Source organism: Mauremys reevesii, linkage group 5, assembly GCF_016161935.1.
Source record: "Mauremys reevesii isolate NIE-2019 linkage group 5, ASM1616193v1, whole genome shotgun sequence".
Taxonomy (NCBI): domain Eukaryota; kingdom Metazoa; phylum Chordata; order Testudines; family Geoemydidae; genus Mauremys; species Mauremys reevesii.
This window is the reverse complement of record NC_052627.1, coordinates 125,009,485-125,028,605: the sequence shown is the minus strand read 5'-3', so window position 1 is coordinate 125,028,605 and position 19,121 is coordinate 125,009,485. Positions and strand designations below refer to the sequence as shown.

The 19,121-nt window shown below is 44.2% G+C and overlaps 1 protein-coding gene across 4 annotated transcripts in view; it reads left to right on the top strand.

Annotated features, from left to right (window-relative positions):
- Positions 1-293: 293 nt before the first annotated feature.
- REEP1 (receptor accessory protein 1) overlaps positions 294-19,121 on the top strand; it is a 92,553-nt gene continuing 73,725 nt past the window's right edge. For all 4 annotated transcript variants that reach the window (XM_039539616.1, XM_039539618.1, XM_039539614.1 and 1 more), the window contains exon 1: positions 294-574. In XM_039539616.1, coding sequence (XP_039395550.1) covers positions 551-574 — 24 coding nt within the window. In that variant the 5' untranslated portion in view covers positions 294-550. The remainder of the gene's footprint in view (positions 575-19,121) is intronic.

Sequence of the window (19,121 nt, the reverse complement as noted above, 5' to 3'; positions counted from 1 at the left end):
GGGCAGCAAAACAAATCATAAAAATTAATAACTTGGACCTCCTTTGGCTGGGAGCAGTATAGGGACTATGATACACAGCCGGGCTAACAGAGGTGGCAGTAACCCCACAGCCAGTTCGTTACATTGTTAAAGCTAGTGCTGGTCGGCAGCGCTTTCCCTGAAATAATCCCAGGGAACAGAATGAAACACCCTGGGCGCTATAAAGGGAAACGTGCGGGCCACATGGGACCGATCCAAGCGGGGCCTGCAGGCAGCCCGTGGAGAGAGAGGCTGGAGCCAGAGAGAAAGTGAAAACACCGACGGGGCTTGCAGAGCTGGGGGTGCGCCGAGCCGCCCATGACTCCTGCCCAATCCCCTCCGCAGCCGCTCGCTGGAGCCCCTTTGGCGTGAGCAGCGGCGCGGAGTGAGGCTGCGCTGAAATGCCGAATGGCTGAGCCGCTCGCTCTGCTCATTCCGGTGGGAGCCGCAGACAGACACATTCAGGGACGGAGCAACAGGGAGACCCCTCCCTGGCAAGAGAGCGGCCCCCTGCACGCAGCGCCATGGTGTCATGGATCATCTCCAGGCTCGTTGTGTGAGTAGCTTGTTTTCTGTATTGTTCACCGCAGTCCAGTCCGCCCCTTGCGTTGCGTGTGTCTCAGGTTTGCGGAGACACAGACACCCATGTCTTGAACGCTGCTGCTATTAATACCAGATCATGACTAGTCAACTAAATTTAGCAGGTTGTTACTAATGGTTCGTTTGGCTGGAGTGGGGGGGGGGGAAATGGGGAAGGGTTATTTCATGGATCAAACCGTATTTTACACCGTGGGAAAATTACAAAATATGAAAAAAAAATGTGATCCTGTTGTACAGCGCAGGAGAAAAACCTTTGCCAGCCAGGCATTCGTTCCGCGTTTATTTGGAGATTGCTGAATAAGCAGGGTGGTTTGCACGGCTCTGTGCTTTGCAAATCAAACCACCGGGGCTGGGAAGCGGAAAAAAAAACAAGCACCAAAGGAGAATTAAAAAAAAAAAAATCAACTTGATTTCAGCAGCACCGCTTTGTTTATTGGAAAATGGCACATCTGGCTGATAATCGCTAGGGGGCGCTGCCCGGAGGGATCGGGCAGTGTCATTTTGTAATTACCTGTCATAAAAGGGAAATATCAAATACTCCTACCCTGTTGGCACCCCCAGCCCAGAAACCCCCCAACCAAACCTATGAATCTAACCGGGGGGGGGGGAAATCTTGCAGCCTCCTCACCCTTGTGCCACTTCTATGCTTTCTAGTGAATCCTGGCCCTACTGTACATTGGGAATATGTAAGATTGCACTGGGGATGCTTCCCCGGCGCAGTCAGAGAGAAAAGAGCAGCAGCAAATTCCCCATACAGCCAAATTTGCTGCATCTCTCCGGGAAGAGACTAAGCAGCATTTAGTGGGACTCTAGGGGGTTTATAGTTAAGGTGGGGGAAGCACAGGGGCTGATTTGTTGTCATTTTTCCGTTCTGGAACGGTCAAGGTTAGTACACTGATTGAATCAACTAAATTGTTGGTCATTTTCCTGTCTGGGCATTAAACAGACTGAGGCGGACACAAGTGATGCTCTCAAGTCATGGTGGTTAATCAGTTGCAGGCCTGTCGCTTTCTTTGTTTGCAAGAAGCGTGCTGGGATATTGCACAATCAGCACAATTTAGAAATGATATTTTCAAGGTCTGCCTCTGCCCAATGAAATTAAAGACAAGGGGATACTAGCTGTCTCTCTGTAATCCTCAGAAGCCTGTAGGAGCAGGTCAAACTCCCTCTGATGTGTTTCTGGTTTTCCACCCAAGTAGAATTATGGTGTCTTTCCCTTTAAGCCTCCAAGTTACATGATCTGGATCCATCTGCAGCTGTCAGTAACTGTTGTTGGGTTTGCACTTTATTCTGGGGAAGCATGTTAAATATTTAAATGATTTAATATGAACAGTAGAACTGGGCAGATCTCATTAGCAATAATAGGAGATCACTTCAAGGCTTCATTTCATGTCATACAAGGCTGTTTTGGCCCCCCTGAGAAATCTGTTTATCACCACATGATCCAACAGTTCCCAAGAACAAAGAACCAGTGGGAAACCAAAGGAAAGATGGTAATTTGACTTATTAGACTTCAAACACATGATTTCACAGAACATATTGTGTTTGATAGAAATCTTATTGGGGCAGAATATTCATCATTTGATATCTGCAGTAATGCAATTAACTGAACACAGACTTTCATAGTCTAGTCTGCTTTCTCCAAATGGCAGGCTGGGTGTCAAATCTGAATTTGGAGGGTCATACTATTGATTTCTTCTGTTGAATTCTGATCATAAATCATAGGATGGTGGAGAAACATTGCAAGGAAATGTAGCAATCCAAGCTCAGCTATCTCTTCCTTTGTGCAACCAATTAGCTTTAGTACATGTCTTGAGATCAGATTAGATCTTACTAACCAGCTATGAATTTCCAGTTCACCCACAGGTGCAGTTTTCTGTCTCACACTGCACCTGTGACCTTTGGATCATTACATAGGCAGGCATTAACACTGTAGTCTAGTTAGGGATATTCTGTGCCCATCCCCCCTTTGATTTGTTGGTTTTCTGTTGAATCCCTATTTACATTCATAAAGGGGAGTGTTGCATTGTGCTCTTAGCACTCCTCCTCACTGCAGTAGGCTTGGAATCAAGTCCTTAATGGGACTGCAGCTCAGTTGATCTGAGAGATCCACAGTAGGCAAAAGAACATCTTACCCAGGCTCCTGGGAGTTTTAACTCTGGCAGCCTAAGCATCCCTGGTGTCTGTATCTATTTTTCTAAACCACATCTTGAGACACCTGTCAGCTAAACTGTAGCATCTGCTAAATGTTACTAGTGTTAAAGACCCCTTGTTCTAGGTGCTGTACAAACAGAACAGAGACAGTCCCTAGTAGGGAAGATCTTCATGATTACTTTAAGGGCCTGATCCTGTTCCCACTGGAGTCAAAGGGAGTTTTGCCACTCACTTCAAGATAGTGAAAAAACGAACATCCTGTGGGACCTGTTATTTCGCATCCTGAAGAGGTGTTTGATGCTTTGCCCTTGACAGACATTCTAGAAATACAAGAACAAAATTGCACCATTATTAATAGGTTAGTGACAGCAAATTATGCATCAGGTTTCGGCAGAAAGAACATTTCATATACCACCTGTGTCTGTTTCCCCATCTGTAACATGTAGACCACTGCCCTCTACTGGACGGAATCCAAGTTGATCAGTGGTGTGTCCTATTCCCTATATTGCTAACAATTTTAAAGGAACTGTCATGCTGTCTAGAGTAATTCATGACCGTAAGTGCCAATCTCAGGGCAAGTATCAGAGGGGTAGCCGTGTTAGTCTGGATCTCAGGGCAAGTATCAGAGGGGTAGCCGTGTTAGTCTGGATCTGTAAAAGCAACAGAGAGTCCTGTGGCACCTTATAGAATAACAGACGTATTGGAGCATGAGCTTTCGTGGGTGAATACCCACTTCGTCGGATACATGGGCAGGCACTCCAAGCTGGTGGGTATGTTCTATAATTAGATTTCACCAACCCAGTAACAAATGTGAACTCCTGAATCAGTGTAACAGTCTTACCATGGAGTCAGAGTCTCCTTGGGTACTTCAGTCTATCTTGCTACTCAGGCATGTGGGACTTAGTGATAAATGGTCACTTACACAAAAAATAAATATTCAGGTTGCTCCCAGTCTCAAGAGATCCTTCCCCCAAACAATTTGTACCTTAGATCTCACACCCAAGATTGCTAACTAAGCATTTATTAACTAGAAAAAAGAAATTAGAGTTATTCACAGGCTAATGCAGACAGCAAATGAGTTATGATCCATGGTTCCAAAAGGTGACAGACCTGTACTGATCTCTCCACTGAGATTCTTAGAACTAACCCAGGAGCTCTCTACTTTTGTTTCTCAGCTCCAGCCCTTTTAAGAGTCCAAACAGTGAGAACCATTTTTTCTTGTGAGCATCTTTATATGCCCTTCCCTCAGAGCTCAGACTAATGAGATGAGGGCTCCTGCTCTTAACTTCATGGGTTAATGGGGCAAATCAATGGAGTTTTTGTCCTACAGTGGACTATTCACTCTTGATAGCCCTTGGTGGGTGAGGGAACCACTCTTCCTGCTTAGGTTCACAAGTTCAGAGCAGGCATTTTTACAATGGTAAAGCAAGACTTACATATTACCTTATAGCAGTGGTCCCCAAACTTTTTAAGTTAAGCCTCCTCTTATTCCAATGTAATCTGCTTGAACCTCCTCCCCAGGAGCTGCAGTCAGGGCTGGAACAGAGCTGGTAAGTGCTCCCATCCCCTGTCAGGGCTGGCCTGAGCCCCACCACACTCCCCCAAACATTCCTCTGTACCCCCTAGAGCAGCATGCCCCACAGTTTAGGGACCTCTGCCTTATAGGATGAGATACAGACATCACAAGTAAGATTAATGCATGCAGCAATTTACAAGCATTTTAGAGAGAGTTGTCAGAGGGTCCACTCACAGCTAGGGTACCTCTTCCTGGTTGCTCTGGGGATTAGGTCTTTGCAGCTCCAACACCCCTTTCTGTCAGTTCCTCTCCCTGTTCTTTTTCTCTGAGACTCAGGGTGGTTCTTCACACTCAGCCCTCTAGGGTAGGCAAGTCTCTCTAGACAAAATGGCAGACTTCCCTTCACTGCCATGACTGTGTTACTCCTTCAGTGGTTGGTGGGGCATGGGGGAAGCCAGCCCAACCATTTACTCCAGGTTCTAGTCCATGGATCCTATCTCTAGGGACAGTGACCTGCTCACTGCTAGACTGTGTTGCTCTTCCCCTGGACACCTTCCTACATCTCAGCTCTACCTTATGGTTCCCCCAGCTTTCTGGGTTTACCAGCCTAAATTCCCTTTTCCCAGGGAGTAATAATTGCAGGCTACCTAGCACTGTAGCCCCAAACACACCTCCCTTCTCCTACAGGTGACTGCAGACTATTTCCCCTATAGCTCTTCTCTGTTGCCAGCTTCCTGGCTTTATACCAGTCCCTGCTGCTCCTCCCCAGCTGGACTCCATCCTCAATCAGTTCTTTAATCCTTGGCCCTTCCCCAGGTGCAGTTTATCAGGTTAATTATCCTCATTTATTGACTCTGCCTTGTGTGGGGTAAAAACCTCACCACTAGTCTAGACACCAAACACATCCTTACAAGTCTAACACCTGTCGGAAACAATATTAACATACAAGGGAGCTCATCTGATTTCTAGCTGTGAGTTTGTCAGTGCTCAGATGACACCTATTGCTTTAGCAAGAGCTGGCATCTGATTTACCAGCATCACAGGAGGTGCTCCTTTACTTCAAGTGATAGGTGCCTGTAGTGTTGGAGTAGATGGATTGGAATGTCTATCTTTGCTGTTGCTGTGAAGTTCCCATTGGCCAGGGTGTGCAGCATGATGACAGCTGTGAAGTCCTAGATGCCTGTTCTGCCTCCCAGGGGAGGAAATTAGTCTGCAGAAGAGAAGAGTGAGCAGGGATTTGATAGCATCCTTCAACTACGTGAAGGGGGGTTCCAAGAGGATGGAGCTGGGCTGTTCTCAGCGGTGGCAGATGACAGAACAAGAAGCAATGGTCTCAAGTTGCAGTGCGGGAGGTCAAGGTTGGATATTAGGAAACACTATTTCACTAGGAGGGTGGTGAATCACTGGAATGAGTTATCTAGGGAGGTGGTGGAATCTCCATCCTTAGAGGTTTTTAAGGCTCAGCTTGACAAAGCCCTGGCTGGAATGATTTAGTTCAGGGGTTGGCAACCTTTCAGAAGAGGTGTGCCGAGTCTTCATTTATTCACTCTAATTTAAGGTTTCATGTGCCAGTAATACATGTTAACATTTTTAGGTCTCTTTCTATAAGTCTATAATATATAACTAAACTATTGTTAAAAGAACAGGAGTACTTGTGTCACCTTAGAGACTAACAAATTTATTTGAGCATAAGCTTTCATGGGCTTATTTTTATGCTCAAATAAATTTGTTAGTCTCTAAGGTGACACAAGTACTCCTGTTCTTTCAGCGAATACAGACTAACACGGCTGCAACTCTGTAAACTATTGTTATATGTGAAGTAAATAAGGTTTTAAAAGTGTTTAAGAAGCTTCATTTAAAATTAAATTAAATTGCAGAGCCCCCCCCGGACCAGTGTCCAGGACCCAGGCAGTGTGTGTGCCACTGAAAATCAGCTTGTGTGCCGCCATAGGTTGCCTACCCCTGATTTAGTTGGTGTTGGTCCTGCTTTGAGCAGGGGATTAGACTAGATGACCTCCTGAGGTCTCTTCCAACCCTAATATTCTATGAATTCATTAGTTAATATTTGAAAACATTTTGAAGATGGAAAGTGATGTAGAAATGCTTGGTACAGTATTATGATATAAATCCTGTTATTTTCTATAAGCATAGAAATAATCTAAATGCTGCTTTTTGCATTGGATATTCTTCCCGTGCTTGGGATCACACAAATAAAAAATTCTGCTCCAGCTTTGGAAGTTAGTTCAGTATGTCACCTTCTCTATGAAAAACCTTTTGATTTTTAACACGTGGAAGATGGGGTTGCCAGACTAGATCAGACCACTGATCTAGTGACGTTGCAAGTTGTAACTTGGGTACTGGAATCCCTGTAGCAATGTCCTGAAAGGTGATCTGCAGATGATTGTAAATAAATTAGGTTTGTGTTCTCTTTTGTTGCTTTATGATGTGAAAAAAAGGCCCGAGCAAGTGGGCTTTTTTGTTTAGTTTTTTTCCTTTTTTTAACTATAGAAATATCAGAAATGTCATGTGTGATCTTTTCTGGTTTTGCTGGAGAACTTGTTGGAGGTCTCAGAGATATTCATTGTGTGTTCTCATCCCATATTGAAGGGATGGGGATATTGAAATGTAACAACCAAGTGTTCACTGGAGCTAAATGGGTGTTAACGCAAACAAAAAGCAAAGAGTTTCTCAACAGAATGACTAAAAGTTCCTGCTCCCGCTCAGTTGCTTAGCTTCCACTCTTTTGTGATGTCATTTCAATAGCTCTCCAATTGCCGTAGTCGTCTATGGTAGGCTAGATCTGAGGGCCAGACCTTCCACAGGTGTAAATCAGTATCGCCACTGATTTCAGCCATTGATTTCAGTCAGACGATCCTGATTTATACCAACCAAGCCCTCAATTTTTAATATAAAACACAAGCAGAAAACCACCCAAAATATTTTTAATGGACCAGCTTTTTCAGGTCTTCTATACACATAACAAAGCAAAAAAAAAAAAAAAAAAAAAAGAGGCTCTAGCCCAATTTGTCTTCCTTTGCAGACCATCTTTAATTGGGAGCTCTATGATTGTGAAAAGGAAGCCAGTTTGCCGTGCCAGCCCTAGGAGACATCTTAGGAGTCTGGGTGTATGTTTTGGTAAGGACCAATAAATTAGATCTAAGCCTTCGAGCAGCTCAGCATCTGAGTGTATCCCACTGGTTACGGGTCCTCCACTGTGTCAACCTGCAGAGGCTTGGAGTTGTTACAGCCCCCAATTACAGAGCTTTGGTTCAAGGTGTAGCAGCTTCTGCTTTTAGCTTTGGAGAATTCCAGTTCAATCCCTGGTATGTCAGCCAAGAGGGAACTCATCCCAAAAGCATTAGCCTGCCCCTCACCCAATGGATTCCTCCTCTGAAAAGAGCCTTCTGTCCAATCCTTATGCTGTTTTCCATTTGTTTGCAGATGACATGGAGGGGCTGTGGCATCGGTGAAGTGAAAGGCATGTCACATACCAGCTGTTGGGCTGTGGCTGCCACTTAGACTGTGCCATGCCAAAAGGCAGCATTGGCATAGCAGAGCATGAGTAGCCAACCTGGGTTGTGTGACGGTTTTCATAGAACTGCAAGCTTTATATGAACCTCAGCACAGCCTGGGAAAAGGATAGAACACCAGCCATGAAGCGGCAAAGAATCCTGTGGCACCTTATAGACTAACAGACGTTTTGCAGCATGAGCTTTCGTGGGTGAATACCCACTTCGTCGGATGCAAGAGCTCTTGCATCCGACGAAGTGGGTATTCACCCACGAAAGCTCATGCTGCAAAACGTCTGTTAGTCTATAAGGTGCCACAGGATTCTTTGCTGCTTTTACAGAACCAGACTAACACGGCTACCCCTCTGATACTTGACAGCCATGAAGTGAGCATGCAGGGTTTGCTGTGCTAAGTGCTGCTAATAAATGCACCACATAGGAAAAAATGAATGTGATCCACAGAAACATAACCCTTTCAGAGATTGCATAGCCCTTATCACAACTCGCCTCACTCCTATGCATGCCATATGCCATTACATGCTGCAGTGTCTGCTACTTTGCTTAGGGGGAATGTAACCTGGTGGTGACAGTAATTGACAGAGGAGGATCCCGCACAGGTGCAGCCTTTAGTTTGCCCTTCATGTGATATGTGGGCATTCTGTCTGGGATAATGCTACCGTCTGATTTGTCAAATGTGACTTAGATTTTCTTGCACAAACATGAATGTGCTGTAAATGTTAGGCCACCTCTCCACTACAAACTTTGGTCAATGCAAGTTAAGTCTGCATAAAGCTGCCTCAGTTAGCATGTCACTTGCACACTTGGCTCCTTGCGTCAGCACTGCACATACTCACCCGGGGGGCGTGTGGTGCACCATAGGTAGGTATCCCAGTGTGCAACCCGTCACCGGACAGTGCACAGTCTTTTGGGAAGTTTTGGTAATGTACGGTGGGGCAGAAATGAGTCACATAGGTGTGACTGAGAGCAAGGGGTCAGCTTCCCAGTGTGTAACTGTCTCTGTCTCATAATGTCATCTATATTCCATAATTTTTGTGCCTTTGTTTTAAAATCCCATGAACCCATGGCTCTTCTTGATGTCAGCAGTCTGACAGCAACATGGAAGCCTGCACAGCGCTGCACTATTTTCATGAGCGTTGCAAACATAGGACGCATGATCCTCCAGTATTTGCAGAACCATCATAGAACCAAATCAATGGAGAACATGACAATTTCTTGGACATAGCGAGAACCAATTCAAGGTTGGTGTTCATGGATCAGCAGCAGATGCTGGAGTGCAGCTTCTGGGCCAGAGAAACATGCACTAAGCAATGGGATCACATCATAATGAAAGCTTGGGATGATGAGCACTGGCTGCAGAACTTTTGGATGCACAAGGCCACATTCCTGCATCTGTGTGCTGAGCTCACCCGAACCCTCCAATGCAGAGACACCAAAATGAGAGTGGCATCTACAGTGGAGAAACGAGTGGTGATCGCACTGGAGAAACTTGCAATGCCACATTGCTACCGGTCAATGGGAAAACATTTTGAAGTTGGAAAATCCACTGTGGAGGCCACTGTCATGGAAATGTGCAGGACTGTAACCGTTGGCTATGCACAGGCCATAATGGATGGATTTTCAGCAATGGATTTCCCAAACTGCAGTGGAGTGATAGACAGCATGCATATCCCTATTTTGGTACCAGACCACCTTGCCACAGAGCATGTCAACAGAAAGAGATCACTGAGGATGCTTCACCGACATCAATGTTGGCTGGTCAGGGAAGGTGCATGATGTGCACATCTCTAAGAGTACAGGATTGTTCAGAAAGCTACAAGCAGGAAACTTTCTTTCTTGACGAGCTGATTACCATTGGGAATGTTGAAATGCCAATAGTGATCTTGGGGGACTCAGCTTACCCCTCGCTCCCGTGGCTTCACTGGCCACCCTGACAGCACCAAGGAAAGATTCAACTACTGGCTCAGCAGGTGCAGAATGACAGTTGAATTCACTTTTGGTAGATTGAAGGGACGCTGGCATTGTTTACTCATAAGATTGGATCTCAGTGAAAAAAAATCCCAATGTTTATAGCTGCCTGCTGTGTCCTGAATAATATCTGTGAGGCAAAGATTCTGTCAGGGTGGAGGTGGAGCAGCAGTCTGCTGAGTTTGAACAGGCAGAAGGGATATTAGAACAGCTCAATGTGGAGCTATATGGCTCAGGGAGGGTTTTGACAGAGCACTTTAACAGTGAGCCACAGTGATGTATTGTGGTGTACTGTGGTCTTCCTGGGCCTGCTATTTTGAGGCCTGTTAAGCATTGTGTGGTGCTTGGTGCACATCACTGGATATAACACTGTCAATGAACCTATTTATTTTGTGGTGCTTGCTGCACATTTATGATTACACTGTGTTTGTCATCGATCCTATGAGGTGTCACACTGTATAGTAACAAGCAAGTGGGTGCTTTCAGAACTGCTAGGCACTCTGCAGCATATGTTGTGAACTAATAAAGATTAATTATTTTTGAAATAGTATAATATTCAGCAACAAAACCAGTGCAAAGAAAAATCTGTGCAATTTAAATGCAAATACATAAAAACTTAATAAGTTAATGGAACAGAACTTAACCAGGGGAAAGAACAGTCCTGTCCATTTTAGCTACACATACCCTAACCTGTGAGAGCCCTGGTTGGTGTATGTGAAACTGTGGTTGTCCGGGATGCAGTGGTAGAGTTAGGACAGCAGCCCCTGATGCCAGGTGGAGTGTTAAGTCGGGGTGTAGGGAGGTGCTGCCGTGGAGTTCTCAATTGACTGCAGCAGGACATGAGCCTGGGATTGTTGAGCTTGTCGGTCCACAAGAGTTTGCAGCATCTCTGCTTGCTGCCAGAGAACCCCCATTATGTCCTGCTGCATCTCCCTCTCCTTTTCCTGCTGGGACTTTCTGTCCACTTTTTTCTTCTTCAGGCTATCTGCAATATTCATCCTCGAGGCCCTTCACTCACTGTCTGTTGCAGCGCTGGCTTGCAGGATCTCCTTGAACATGTCATCCCAAGTCCTCTACTTTCTCCCCCTTATCTGGCTCAGGTGTTCCGCAGGTGTTTAGGGGACTAAATTTAATATATATGTATGTTAAAGGTCAACATCAATCAGTCGATACTTTGTGAGGGGCTAGAGAGTCCTAAACACAGAAACCAAGAATTCCCACTCACTTTTAAGTTTATGGAGATTTATTGGAAAAATTCCAAGAATCCCAGGGACATCTTCAGAAACACGGAGCAGTTCAATAACATCAGCTTCAACAAATGTTTCGGCGCTTGAGTTCATTCTGCTGCTTCTTTTCATTCAGCTCAGTTGAGCTGATTTCTTGTACTTCCTGAGTCTAGAATCTAAGTATTTTTTTTACAGAAAGTTAAAAACTATCCAACATTTTGAGTTTTTTCTAGTGTTCAGGAGCAGTGATCAACTTCACATTGAAGAGTAAGGGTGGGCTTGTGCTTACCGCATTGCTCGGGGCCTCAGGAGATGTTGGTTCTAGTTCTGGCTCTGCTACAGATTGTGTGGGTGTGCTTGGGAGGTTAGTTTCTGTGTTTTAATTCTGCATCTGTAAAATGGGGATAATACTACCTTTTTTGACTGTCTTGTCTATTTAGACCATATGCTCTTTGTGGCAGCTCCTAACACAGTGGGGTCCTACTCAAGCTTAGAGGGTGGGACCTCTAAGCACTACTGTAATGTAAATGTTAATTAAATGCAAAAAAAATTAGAACAGTGGTTTTCAAACTTTTTAGGCTGAGTACCCCTTTCCAAATAATGTAACCTACTGCATGCCTCCAACTGAGATAGAGTCATAATATACCTCGGAAAACAGAAAAAGAAAGTCTGTGAGGGATAACAATGCACAAGCCCTCGGCGTGTGTTATCCCAGATTCAATTATTATTTGCAGTAGTAGTGTAACAAACAGTTTTATTATAGATATACTTTTGCCTTGGATAAAAATAGTCCCTGAAACAAGTTTCTAGTTGTTGTAAACATTAAATTGGAAATTTTCAACCTCATTTTATTGTAATTAAAATGAATGAAGCCTCCATGCTGGTCTCAATCACTCAGAACTGATATAACCTGTGATAGCCTGTTTGTGACTAAGCATTAAAATTCCAATCATGTATTTTTGTTGATGATAAAAAGATACAGAAAAGGAGGCAAAGAAAAGTCCGGTTTCAGAGTAGCAGCCGTGTTAGTCTGTATCTGCAAAAAGAACAGGAGTACTTGTGGCACCTTAGAGACTAACAAATTTATTTGAGCATAAGCTTTCGTGGGCAACAGCCCACTTCTTTGGATGCACAGAATGGAACATATATTGAGGAGATCTATATACACATACAGAGAGCATGAAAAGGTGGGAGTTGTCTTACCAACTCTGAGAGGCCAAAGTACCAACTCTGAGAGGCCAATTAATTGTTGGTACTTTGGCCTCTCAGAGTTGGTAAGACAACTCCCACCTTTTCATGCTCTCTGTATGTGTATATATATATCCTCAAAATATGTTCCATTCTATGCATCCGAAGAAGTGGTCTGTAGCCCACGAAAGCTTATGCTCAAATAAATTTGTTAGTCTCTAAGGTGCCACAAGTACTCCTGTTCTTTTTTTTAAAGAAAAGTCCAGTATCCACGCATTTCTACAGCTGACCTGGGTAATAGAAAAATATATTACTGGCATTTTTATATTCTTGGTAACTAACTTACTGATGTTAGTTAAAAATAGTAATAATAAAATGCTTACCAATCAGTGTGATGGATATCCCTGCTTTTTAATCACACAAATCACTGATGGCAGGGAAAATTGGAAAGAGCTTCAATCGCAAGTCATTTTCGGCGTTTAATCTCTGACACTACTTCGTCTTGATCACCTTGAGGGCAGAGAATCCAGTCTCACAAAGATATGTTGTGGAGAAGAGCATCAGTAACTTGACAGCTCATTTTGACAGGTCTGGGTAATCTTGTTTGCCCCCAGACGTCTGCCAAAGGTTTGCATGCAAATTCTGATTTAAACCCACCGTCAGAACAGAGATCTAAAAATTTCTCCTACTCATGCACTGACAGATGAGGGATTGAGAGAGATTCAGGCACCTCAAATGGATTGCTTATCCAGGTGTTTGCATTGTCCATTTTGGGGAAATATTTTCCAAGCTGTTGGCTAAATTGTCGCTAGTGCTCCATAATGTCAGCTTTTACACTCTCATGGAATTGCATATTGTCATTTATTGCAAGAAATTCTTGCAATGTTGGAAAGCAACAATCACATTTCTCTTTAAGCAGCTATCCCAAAACAGTCGTTTCTTAATTGTGGATTCGATTTTGTCTTGTGTTTTGAAAATAGTGACGTTTAAGCCCTGACGACCTAAATTGAGCTCATTGAGGCAAGAAAAAATGTCTGCCAAATAAGCTAATTGCTGAAGCCAGGCAGCATCTTCCAAGCAAGAAGACAGTGCAAAGGGGTGGTGATCGGGGAAAAAAAGTGAAGCTTACTGTGCAACTAGAGTTGTGTCAGCACTTTGGCACGCGACAGCCAGCGAACCTCAGTGTGCATTAGTAGCATCAAATGGTCACTTCCCATTTCATCACACAGGGTAGCAAAAATTCTTGAATTTCGAAGTTGAGCCTTAACGAAATGGTGTGGTTTCCCTGATTTAGCCACTTTGTAACTCACAAGGTCTGAAGCTCGACATGCATTTACGTTTCCCATGCAAGAATTTGATTGCAGAATTACTTTACTGCTTTTTTAGCTCTTCCAGTTTATAATTGAAAAACTTGTCTTTATATTGGTTGTGTTTAGTCTCTAGATGCTGGTGAAGAAGGGATGGTTTGAGACTGACAAAACTTCTCAGCATAGGACACTCTGGGGCTGAGGAGATCCAGTGTCCTCAGTCCATGTAAACCCAAGTTCAATGTAACTTTCATCATACTTGCATTTTTTTTTATGCCCTTTCTTTGTCCTGCTCGGTCACACACTTCCCAGGTTGAACCTGTAAATCATGCATGGCCTCCTCTACATTCGCATCACTACAGCCAGCAGTAGTAGTTGAATCAGCTGAAACTGTGGTTGCACTGGGCTCCTGTTGATCCCTAGGTGTTCCACCCTTTGCTAATGTACCAGTCTTGAGCCAATGATCCATATTTTTTCACTGAATTGAAGACTAAAAACTCTTACCTCTGACCTCAGATGTCAATAATGGCTTGAAAGAATGAGGCCAGTTAGACCTCATTAGCGTTAACCTCATTAATGAATTCAAACTGGCCTGATTCTTATCGCGTTTATAGTGTTAATCTCACACAACAGAAAGGAAATATACACCAATGGGGCTGTAATTTTAATTGGAAGGAGATTAAACGTTGATTAGATTGCCATATCTTACTAAATAAAATGCGTTGTCCGCCATTACCGGGTTTTTCTCGCCTACCCCGATGAGAGCTCGCATACCCCAAGACAGCTTACATCGACCTAACTCTGTAAGTGTCTACACTGAACCGTAGCTCCCACCAGTGTAACTCACCCACAATACCGACTTAATAACTCCACCCCATTGAGAGGCATAGAGCTTAGGTCAATGTAGTTAGTTTGATGCCGTGTCAGTGTAGACACCGCATTACTTACATTGACTGGTGCTGCCTTTCAGAAGCTGTCCCACAATATCCCACCCTGAGAGTTAAATCGGTGCAAGTGCTCCTGGCGAGGATGCACACCGCTGACACAAGGAACATAGTTCAAAAGCAATTTTATTACTGCATGGCTGTACGTCAATGTAACTTAAGTCGATTTAATTTTGTATGTAGGTCTGCCCGTAGAGTAGGGTGACCAGATGTCCTGATTTTATAGGGACAGTCCAGATATTTGGGGCTTTGTGTTATATAGATGCCTATTGCCCCCCACCCCCGTCCCAATTTTTCATACTTGCTGACTAGTCACCCTACCTTAGAGAGACAAGGAGGGTGAGGTAGTATTCAGTGGACCAATTTCTGCTGGTGAGAGAGACAAGCTTTCAAGATTACAGGGAGCTCTTGTTCAGGTCTGGGAAGCTAAGAGTGTCACAACTAAATACAATGTGGAACAGATTGTTTAGCATAAGTAGTTAAAACATTCAAGGTGAAGTGGCCTGTTAACACCTCTTCAGTCACAGGGAGAAAAGGGAAAAAAATGTGGAGTGGGGGGACTAAGTGAGCCATAGATTGTTGTAATAAGTGATCAGCAGAAGCAAGTTCCCCACAGACCAGGACACACCAGCTCAAAGCAGCACCAGACCCTGCCAGAACAACAGATGCAAAACCTGCTACAATGATCAACACCCGCCTCAACACACCTTTCAAGATCCATGGGTCCTACACAATCTATAACAATATGTGGTGTACCTCATCCCCAATAGCAATTATGTGCGTCAAACCAGACAATCACTATTCTCTCAAATGAACTCACACAGGAAAATGATAAAAGACAAAGAACACTATCACCCATGAGTGAACACTTTTCATAAAGCAATCCCTCTCTATCTGACCTCTCAGTCCTCATCCTCAAAGGAAACCTGCACAACACTTGCAAAAGACAAGCCTGGGAGCAGGGCCAATCGGGCGGGGGGAGGGCAGGAGAGTCATTTGGCTTGGGCCTCAAGCTCAAAGGGGCCTCAAATTTAGACACTTGTTAATTTTTTGGCATTTGATAAGTTTTGCAACTTGTTTTTATGCGCATCCCTATCGGACCAAAATGGGGAGCACGCTCTCAGTTTAGAGCTTAGAGCTGAAAATTTAAGCAAATTTCTAGCTTTTGTTAGATTTTTCCTCAATAATTAGTGCATTTGCACAGAAGAAGGCTAGAAAATCATTTGTTAAATAAAAAAATATTCAAATTATATCTTACTCTTTTCTTGGTGCTTTATTTTGTTTTGTCGTCATTTTTTATTTTTATTATGGCTACGGGTATCAAAAGCTGGAAGTATTCCGGGCCTCTCTGGACCTCTGCGGGGCCTGCCTGGGAGCTTAAATTCATAACTTTTCTAGATACTAAAAACCATGGACTGAATAGGGACACTGGATTTGTGGCTTATTGTACATAACCCAATCTTTCTCACCCATTAACCATGACTCCAGGTCCTGTGGTCCTGTCGTCCCCCCCCCACACCCGTCCCTGCTATGACTGGAGAGGTGTTAACAGGCCACTTTACCTTGAATGGTCCCTTGAAATATGTGTTAACTACTTATGCTAAACAACCTGTTCCCTCTTGTATTTAGCTGGGACATTTCCCAGATGTGAAGAAGAGCTGTGGATACATTTGAAAGCGTGTCTCTCTCACCAACAGAAGTTGGTCCAGTAAAAGATATTACCTCACCCACCTTGAAGCACATTGGCAGGCAGCACAGAGGAAGTTTACATCACCCTATTTATGCTGAACCTGTTTTGTGGATGAACAAAAGGATGTAATTTTCCACGGTTATGGTTTGGCATCATTCATGAGCTCTTTGTTCTCTACAGAAAGCTGTTATTCGTTCTCTACAGAAAGCTGTTATTTAGAGATGTCATAAATATTTAATTAAAGCAAGATCCACAGGAGAATATGATCCATAAGGCTGGATTTGTCAAATTTATGTAGATCACAATAATTTCCATGGCAACATACTATGATGTCCTCTCTACAGGATAGGGGCTTTGATACAGGTTCAAGCAAAAGGAGAGCTAGACTGGAGGGGAGCTCTTATTCATAACCACATGGCTTGTTCTGTTATGGTAACCCTTCTTTTAAAGTCCAGTATTGCTCCTATTGAAACCAGTGAGAAATCACTTCCCCGTCCCTCCCCTCTTCATTGACGCCAGCAGGAGCAGGATCCAGGTGGTCGTTTAGGGAAAAATTATGATCTAACCATCAAAGAAGAGCATGTTATGAGATCTGGGTTCTATGCCAGAGGCTGCTTGTGTGACCCTATGCATGTCTTCTAGCATCTCTGTGTAACCTCCGTTTCCCAATTGATAAAAGCATACCAATTTCATCAATAATTGGAAAGTAATTTGAGGTCCTTATACAAAATGCACTACTTGTATATAGGTCCTAAGTATTATTAAGGAACTTATAACAATAGTCCAGTGCTTGATCACTGAGGGTCTGCTGCCATAAAACTCATTAAGAAGACATGGAGATTCCAAGGCTCATTAAAAGCTACACTAAGGGCTGTCCCCTTAACTAGCTAATTGAGCATCTGTTTGTGCACACAAACCCCACACTGATGCATGAAATGGATGGGCATGCTGATTGGGTAATTATGTAGCTGATACCTGATTTGCAAGAGTAAACAGATGCATGTACAAGTTTTGGCGACAGCTTGAAAATGCTTCCCTAAACAAATGTGATCATTCCTCTACAAAGAGTTGGACCACAGCTAATAATATATAACACCATGAATATTTCATTATTTGTATTTCAGTAGTGTCCAAACTGTGCCCAGTGCCGTACAAAATATAGCAAGACATACTCAAAGCACTGAAGAGCACAGTCTTAAAGGCAAGAAGCTACTGAAAAGTATGGAATTGAATACAGCATCAAGGGAAAATGATCAGGGTGACAATTGGCACATATCCTGTTAGTTCAAATTATTTTTGTCTTGTTACCAGATTTGCCCGTTACTCATTTATTAGGGTTGCTCTGCTGGGGGGTGGACAGGGGTGTTTTCTGTAATTCTGTCAATGTACTGCTCGTGTCACTTGTGTTCTCATACGGAGCTCTACTTCTCCCTGCTGCAAGCAGGGCTGCCGAGAGCGGGTTTGGCCCTGGTGAAAATTTTTTTTCAGGCCCCCCAGTAAGGGCACTGGCTAAACAGGGCTGAAAAAGCCGGGGAAGCCGCTCTGGGCCCCTTTCCGGACCGCTGGGCCCCGGTAATTTGTACCAACTTCCCTCCTTCCCCTTGTTGGCCCTGGCTGCAAATTCCCAACCAATGGAGCTATCCTGCAGGACCTAGGTTCCCCAGGGCTGGGTACCGCCAGCCCCAGAATCAGATGAACACACACACACATTAACAGAGCACGTCTGAGAGAACCGGGTCAAGCAGCACTCCCAAGCTGACCCTTTATATGTTCCTGGACTCAATAGGCTGGGTCGAGCAGCACTTCCAAGCTGTCACCCTCATATGCCACGGGTACCACACCGGAACAAAGTACGCCTGAGCAGGCTGGGTCGAGCAGGACTTCCAAGCTGCCACCCTCCTATGCCCTAGGTTCAGCACTGTCCCTATCCCCACTTTCACGTTACAATTGTTCTGGTACTAACCCACTTGATGAGCAAACCCCACTGGATTTTTGGGCACGGCAAGGATCTTTAGTTTAGGTACGAGATGCGTTGCTGCAGAACGAATGGGGAAGCCAAAAAACACCTATGGTGGGGCAGGGGAAAGAGAGAGAGAAGCAACCAGCTTAACCATGAAAGTTATTTATTGCCAGGTAATAACCATACAAGGGGAGCCAAACAAACAAAACAGTTACAATATTAAATCTAACTTTGATTATAAAAATCAGGTTTAGAAAACTATAACTGATCACACAAGTCAGGGTCAGAAGGCTATACCCAGCGAGCGAGTGAGCTGGGTTCTCACCACTCCATGAAGCTTGAATAGAGTGGGGTTCCCAGGGGATGGTGGTGGTAGCTGAGTGCTGGAGACAGACAGAGCCCCCAGCACAATCAGTCAGGAGAAGATGAAGTCCCAGTGGAACTGATGCAGATTTTGGATCCAGGCATCAGAACACTCACTTGAGCAAGGGTAGGGGTTTATGTAGGGAAACAGATGTTCAAGGGAGAACACTAGATTTGTTTGTGGGTAAACTGATGGCTCAAGGGAGTATACTAAAGTTGTTTTGTTCAGGCTAGGCTATAGGAACGGCTCGTTCCGGGCTCTGGGCGGTGTTCCTTCGAGGGAGCTCACAATGCAATTAGGCAGCTTCAGTATTTTGGATACCGGTAAAGGATTTATTACTAGAATTGGTCTGATAAGCACTGAACTGGGTGGGTGCAGGTGGGTTCATTAACATCTGGAGCAGAGATCCCCCATCATGCAGTGCTTCCCTGCTTTTCTGGTCCCAGAGTTCCATGCGGTTCTTGCGTTGGAATCTCTCTTCTCCATTCTGTAGCTAATGGAGATACCTCCCTGTCCCATCTTCGATGCAAATGAGGCTAGGGGAGTTTCCTTAATCCTGTCTCCCACTGCCTTTTCATTGCTTTTTGTAAGTCTTTCTTCTGATCGGCTTTGGTTCAAGCAGAAGCTGGGGGTGTGGGGTGGGGGTGTGGGAAGGTCTT